Here is a 7,358-nt window from a genome sequence, read left to right on the forward strand (position 1 = left end):
ATTTGCGCTCAAGCTACTGATCCATAACTATGCCATACTGCTACAGACAGATTTGCTAACTTCACGTTTCTCAAGAGGAGCTGCCAATAATCAGAGGTTTCTCAGTGGGTGTGACACTGATGGGGAGAATCTGTTAGAAATGTGAACAGTTGTGGTAAACCATGGGCTTAGCTTAGGGCTGTTCCTCTCTCGGACGTCACCCAGCCACCGGGAGATGCCGGGGATGGCTAGCAGGAGCTACCTCAGGTCGGTCAGCACCGGCTACTAGGGGCTGGCTAACTACTGTAGCTAACGACTGATCTACCAAGGTGCAGAGCCAAACTTTTAAATCACTAAGCCTCGCCTTAAAGGCTATAAAAAGACTACACTTGTTATGTTATCATTACTGCTAAAGGAGGCGTAACTGAACATTTGACACACCAGCAAGAGAGCGAGAGGAGAGAGAGAAGCTATCTCTAGCTGCTAAGCTAAATTATGCTAGCGTTAGCTAGCAAAACTCTTGTAAACAACTGCGAGGTTTAAAGAGTCGCTTAAATGATGGAAAGAACTGTGAGTGCTTAAGCAGAACTACTGTAAGATTAAGTGTGTAGCGGATAGTTAGCCGCTATAATGAAGAATCTAACACATTAACTTGTTTTGATTTAGAGCAGCAATATACTTACTGCATACGTCAGCATGTCTGTCATCTCTCTCTATAATACATGATCAAAACAGAATAGTGAAACAATTGCACATTTGTATGTTTTCATCATCAGCATGTTGGCATGGTTCTTGTGAGCAGGTCAGCATGCTGATCCAAGCATTTATCTCAAAGCATCATTGTGGCTAACTCTTTGAGAATATTTTTGAATGAACACACTACATACTCAAAACCTGCTTAGATGTATGTAGTTTGGAATTAGGACACAGCGCAACATTGACTAATTGACACTTAAAAGAATGTTTGCTTAACAATATTAAAAACTATTGCCCCCAAAAATGAACATTTCTGAAAAACAATTCTGACAGTAGACAAAGAACAAGCAATAGACATAACGAGGAGGTTATTCCACACATTGTTTTTTACTGCAGTTTTGTGCTGTGTGGTGTTTTTGTTATTTTGTCTTAAGACATGGGCTAAATTTTGATAGAAATGTTTTTATTTCTAATGCATGCTTTTAAATTGAAAACTTGACCTGATAGTTTTTGTGTTTTGTGAGTTTTCTCAGCATATGACATTTATATAGCGCCAAATCACAACAAAAGTTATCTCATAGCGCTTTTCATAAAAGAGCAGTCTAGACGGGACTCTGTGATGTAATTTACAGAAATCCAACATTTCCCACCAAGAACAAGCACTAGGCAACAGAGGCAGAAACCTCGAGCAGAACCATGGCTCAGGGTGGGCGGCCATCTGCCTCGACCGATGATTATGCCTCGCATTATCATGGTGAAACATAATAAACAAAGGAAAAATAGTTCTGGGCTTTGAGCTTTTCATTCAACTTGATTTATTTACATCTGCTCTGAGGAGTTTCAGAGCAGAGCAATACAGCTGACTGTTTTTTTACTTTCATATCTGATCCTGACCTTTGACCCCACCTCCCACACTTCAGGCTCGTTAACCCATTGGAGGAGACGCTGGAGGCTGGACTTAGCAGAGAATTGTTGGAGGAGCTGGGCGTGGCTATTCCTATATCAGTAGAAGATCATGTGGACTCCTGCTATGCCCCTTCTTCCTCCCCCTCCTCCTCTTCCTGTCTTATCACCAACTTTTATGTGAAGAAGATGGAGGAGGAACAAATTAGGGAGATAGAGAGAGTGGCAGCATCCACGGCAACTGATCATGGACTGGAGGTAACGTGTGTGTGTGTGTCTTTCTTTCCTTCTAAAAGTTGCGATATTTAGCAGATTTTCAGGAGTAGGACCACATGTCTATCATGCCACTTCCAGCATATCCATACATACCCACCTAACCCATTCTCCAACTCCTCCTCGTCCAAGGACAACTCAGACTTCCTGTCTACTTCCAGGCTACCCAAGCATCACAACCCGCAGCCACATGACTAAGGTCCCTCGATAACTAGCCTTCTTCCAACTGACTAGACCGTTGCCTCACTTCAAAAATGTTGAAAGATAAAGGAATACATTTCATCAGAACAGACAATTAAGCAAAACTTTTCAACACTCTCATGCCAACCTGTCAGGCCCACCACTCGCCAACACCAGCTCACCACCAGCTATGATGTCATCACGCACTCCTGGTTAACACACTGTGACATCAGCCCTCCTGTTAAAGGGACAACTCAGAAAGCCCAGCATTAATCACAAAGATCTATCAGCCACAACAAAAAAACACCGGGGCTTCAGTAACCACATCCCAGTATCAGCTCTCACAATCAGCTCGTCAGACCTAACAACACCGAAATTCCACAAACCTCCACCTCCCACCAAGGTTTCCAGCAAAAGTACCAGCAGTCTGCACCACTCAGTTGCCAATGTCCCATCCCCACTACTTTTCTATCATTCTTAATCTAGCCCTCCGCTTTGTAGGCAATTGTAGTGAACAACGGTGTGGATTTGTGCATTTTATATTGAATAAATGTGGAGCTACTCTAAATTCCTTTCTCCTCCCCAGAGAAGAAGGGGAGGGGTCAAAGTTGCTTTCTTTAAGTGCTATCCCCGACCATAAAACTGGCGCCTTTTTGATTCCGAAGCTGATAATGCGGGGCCTGACTGTTAAACTGACAAAGGGACACAATCCAGCCATTAGCATTTCCCTGAACAGCCTATCAAAACTGGCCCCCCCACACATGTTTCCGTGGCAACTGACCTTATTCTTTGTTTTATTACCACATCAAAGGGATACTCCTTGTCTCACCTAGGTGTGACACAATCCAGGACAGCCGAACTTTGAATGGCCAAAGACTGCAGTCTCCAAAGACTCAAAGCATTTAATTAAGTTTAATTAAATCTTTAGTTACCTGATTACGTTTGCCTCTATTTGAGTTGTTATGTTAACTGTTGTTGCTATCCGTTGTTGATATTAGTGATGAAAAGAAAGTTACTAGTGCAGTGTTTTTATTTTCAGCAAGACACTCCTTCATCTAATGTAATCCAAGCTTTCCTCATGTAACCTGAGCTCCCCCAAGTGGACGAAATAAATATTACATGCCCTCGTTGGAAATGCCGTTAAATGTATAAATATCCTGACCAATAATGTGACAATTGTTTCCTGTTACCAAATGCTTAGAACAGTACAACCGTTTGAACGTTCGCTGTTGGCTCTCTTCCACTCTGCTCTGCTCCCTGGACGCTTCGGCACGCGTGAAGTGTGCCTCGCCAGGGAGCGCCCTCAGAGTCGACCAGTTATCAGTCCGTTAAGTTACACTGGACTAATTCAGGAACGACCAAGTTCCATTTTAAGCCTTTTTCGTTGAGCCAACTTCACCGAGGTCAGACCAAGCCACGTGGTCTCGCCAGCTACAACGAAGAAAACCTGAAAACAGCCGAATTGCCAGACGGAGGAGGCGTTTTCAATCAGACACGGAGAACCCCGGAGAACCCCTAGCAAAAAGCCAAGATCGGGCAGCTAGCGTGGGACCCGTGCAACAGGCCAAAAACAGGCTGTCGACAAGCAGTAAGACTTAACACACGTTCTGTGATCAGATATTCCCCTTTTAACTCCTAAAATCACAGCATTAGTTTACTTTCATTAGCTCTTCTATGCCGTATGAGTCAAATGCTTCCCACAATCTAACCTCCAGGCTCATTGTTCAGCAATTGTTTATGTTCCCTGTATCCAACCATCTTTTTATCACATTAGTTAGAGAATAAATTCACTGTAATATAATACTAGAACTGTGTGTGTTGCCTATTTCCAAGTCCCTGCCAAGAGAATTGACCCTTTAGATATGAGACTGACCGATTGATTTAAGATAATTGAGCGATTATTAACTAACTGATCACTAGTAATAATTGTATAATTATTAAAACTACCTAGAGGTCCGGAGACTCTAGGATTATAACAACTCCGGTGGTGCCCTTAATGAGGAACATTGATTTTATGAATCTTAAAAATTCATAATTGGGTATCAATTCTCATAAATTTATTAAAATGCATAACTATAAAATTTAGGTTTGCTACACAATGTCTTCTACCATTACCATATCCACTTTTCCTCTGAAGCCACTGCCTTCACACAGCCCTACATTGCTCTCTCTTCGGTGCCCCATTTCACCCAGCTTCATCTTGCTCTCATCCTGCCCACACTAAGCCAAACCTAGTCCAAACAAGATCCTCAGCCTTCTCTTTCCAGAAGTTAAGTATCTACCCTCCCCATGCAGATACCTTTTCAACACCAGTCACTATATTCTGTCATGACGTTCAACATGCAAACCCAGCCCTAATACGAGACTCAGAACTCCATAATCAACAGCATAGCACCCTTTAACCCTCTCGTCCTACGGGTCAGCTTGAGTTTAACCACCAGCACAACGCAACCTTATCGTCATTTGATCTTTTTACCATGTCTCAAGACCCCCTCTGCCTTTCTCTCACAGCAGACTTGCTGTCCGTCTGCATCCACACCATCCGCACGAGATACAGCATGCCTCACATGTCTGGAACCTTAGAAACTATAATCACACTTGCTTTCTTTCACTTCCTCAGATGAGTTCCCTGCATCATCCGTTTGCTTTGAGCCTTGCTGTCATGCCAACTTTCAGACTTGTCTCATTTCTTAAGCAACACTATGGTGTTATACTTAAAGCAAACCAAATCCAGTCAATCGGTCCAGCCTTACACTTGTCTTTTACTTTAAAGTCCAGTCCCTTCTGAACCCTTTCAAGACCCTCGCAAACTATTTGCAACTCCAGAAATCACAAATCACAAATCCTCTCTGAGTCTGGTCTAGCGGCCACTTGATTCTGGTTCCACCAGCACTTCGCCATGTACTCTCTTTGTGAGGCATTTCTCCCATTCATTACTCCAGTCACTCCTTCAGTGTCAGAGTTGCAACTTCAGTCTTCTACACAACATTAGGGTTTGAGAGTCTCTGTCATGCTCACTTCATAATTCAGCTATCTGCTGTTTTGTTTATCAATAAATAATTTACATATCTGTTCATGGTGTGGTCCTTGCTAGTAAATGATTAGTTGCAGCCATTTATCTAATCTTATGCTCTGTTCCTCGTCATCTGATTTCTCTCTCTCTCTCTCTCTCTCTCTCTCTCTCTCTCTCTCATTTTCTGTCTCCAGGTTTTAGGAATGGTGAGAGTCCCGATCTACACCACGAAAGGCCTTGCGTCTTACCTGTCGCACTCTTTCATCGGCAACGCTCGTGCCCAGTTGGTCGACTCTCTGCTACGCTTCAACCTAGTTGGCCCAAGGGAGTTGCACAAAGCCCTCACATACTCTCTGAAGATACACACACAAACGGCAGAGGACCTGCAAGCGGCCCTCACACTGACAGAGACTAAATGGAAACCGCTTTGAAACACATCTGCCACAGCACATCCTCTCAAGCATGCACATCGATACAGTTTGGCCATCAGCAGACTAAACACAATAGTTCATTGTCACACTTAATCATAAACACACTGTCATACTGATACTAAGCGTGTGACTCATAATTGTCTATGTGCATCAAACCTTGAACCTTGAACGGAAATAAATAATTTACACTCATCATATTTCAATGTTATAGTAACAGTCCCTCATCAAAACCTTTTATATCTTCATTTTATGAAGATGACTGTAGCTTCTTGCAAGCTAGTGAAAGTGCATAAAAAATGACAGACAATAAAGGCAACACTTGACAATAATTCAGAACTCCCACCTGAAGTGACGTCGTTTCTGATGATGGCAGCTGGATCAGCTATACAGGATAGGGGAGGGAATAAGGTACACATGTGCTGATCTGTGATGAGTGGGTTGGAGGTGACTTGGTGGTGGTGGATGGGTAGTGAATTGCAAATCTGCATAATTTTCAAGAAATGAACATGCTGGTAAAGTGTGGAATGGCTCAGATGTAGAAAAGGGATATAAAATATGTCCTCGTGACAATAATAAAATAATTGAATGTATTTTTTTTTACAACAAAATCACCCTAACAAACAAATATTAATCAGTTTATTCACTTGTGATATCACAGAAGTGGCTCACATATTGATTATTCTTGTGCATTCCTCTCTTTATGTTTTGTTGAATATTTGGTATCGCTAATACTCCTCCATTTTATAACTACATGTGGCTGCAGGGGGAATAGATAGGACTCAATTTCATAGAGTTATATTGGTGATGTTTTTTATTTTTATTTATTTTCTGGCTGTGCAGTGGCCAGTACAACATTACATCTCTGTTTCTTTCACAGACAGTGGATGAGAATCACAATTTTTAAAATGAATGGAACTAATGATTGGTTTGGGGCAAATTTCTGCACCATAATATATTTCTCTCCCTCTTCCCTCCTCTATCGTTAGCTCGCTCTACCTCTCTCACTCTTTATCTCCTCAGCTTCGTGCCAACTGGATAGCCATCAATTTCCTAGGCCCATTTTTAATTTCCTGTCCACTGTCAGTGTGAGCTGTCTCTGTGGCAGAGGAGGAGAACATAGAGAGTGAGAAAGAGACCCCCAGTAGCAACCACTCACTTGATGTTTCCCTGGGACTCATCCAGCTCTGTTCTAATCTTATTGCTTCTCTAAGGCTGTGAGACTCCTTAATTCATCCTCAGACATCCACCATGTAAAATACTGACTTATTATTTATTCACATCCTTTATTCTACTGTATATCATTTTTGTTTATAAAAATTGTTTTTCTGAGTAGAATAACTTAATCTTAACAACTTAATCTTGTTATACAACCATGTGTTGTAAAATTACAAATAAATCTACTTTGTACCTTTTTCTATTGATAGAGAAGACAAAAGAGTAAAGTCACATAGAAGATACACTGGCCACAATAAAAGGCCTCTTGAAAATGTGCTGTTTCACTGTATTGGGCGGGGGCCAAGAAACCAGTCAGTATCTGGTGTGACCACCATTTACCTCAGGCAGTGCAACACATCTCCTTGACATAGAGTTGATCAGGTTGTTGATTGTGGCATGTGGAATGTTGGTCCACTCCTCTTCTATGACTATAATTTTGTTTTTAATCTGTCTTTTTCCTTTTTTTTATGGAAACTCATCTAATTATGATCACCTATGACAGAAATACATTAATCAGTATTGGAAAAGAAAGTGCGGGGACTAGACTGAGGACAACGGATCTGGAAACGATAACTAGCAACGGCATCTCCCTAGAAAACAAGCAGACAAGCCGGAGGAAAAATCGGAGAAGGAAGAGAGGAAAGAGAGCGGGGAGAAGAGTGAAACTA

At 41.9% G+C, this 7,358-nt stretch overlaps 1 protein-coding gene across 1 annotated transcript; it reads left to right on the plus strand.

The window, feature by feature from the left end:
• Nucleotides 1-214: 214 nt before the first annotated feature.
• Nucleotides 215-5,808, plus strand: LOC119916776 (U8 snoRNA-decapping enzyme-like). The gene is made up of 3 exons (XM_038736744.1): nt 215-246; nt 1,596-1,836; nt 5,239-5,808. Exons 1-3 carry the CDS (start codon nt 215-217, stop codon nt 5,473-5,475), a joined length of 510 nt encoding a protein of 169 aa, XP_038592672.1. The 3' UTR covers nt 5,476-5,808.
• The last annotated feature ends 1,550 nt before the right edge of the window (nt 5,809-7,358 follow it).

Source organism: Micropterus salmoides, unplaced genomic scaffold (genome assembly GCF_014851395.1).
Source record: "Micropterus salmoides isolate LMB-PRFRI ecotype aquatic unplaced genomic scaffold, ASM1485139v1 Ms_hic_scaffold_2172, whole genome shotgun sequence".
NCBI classification, from domain to species: Eukaryota; Metazoa; Chordata; class Actinopteri; order Centrarchiformes; family Centrarchidae; genus Micropterus; species Micropterus salmoides.

Excerpts from the sequence above, each read along its gene's own strand:
- LOC119916776 (XM_038736744.1), top strand. The coding sequence starts at position 215 with ATGCCGGGGATGGCTAGCAGGAGCTACCTCAG. Across the intron at positions 247-1,595 it reads GCTAGCAGGAGCTACCTCAG|GCTCGTTAACCCATTGGAGG; the intron begins GTCGGTCAGCAC and ends CCCACACTTCAG. Across the intron at positions 1,837-5,238 it reads CAACTGATCATGGACTGGAG|GTTTTAGGAATGGTGAGAGT; the intron begins GTAACGTGTGTG and ends TTCTGTCTCCAG.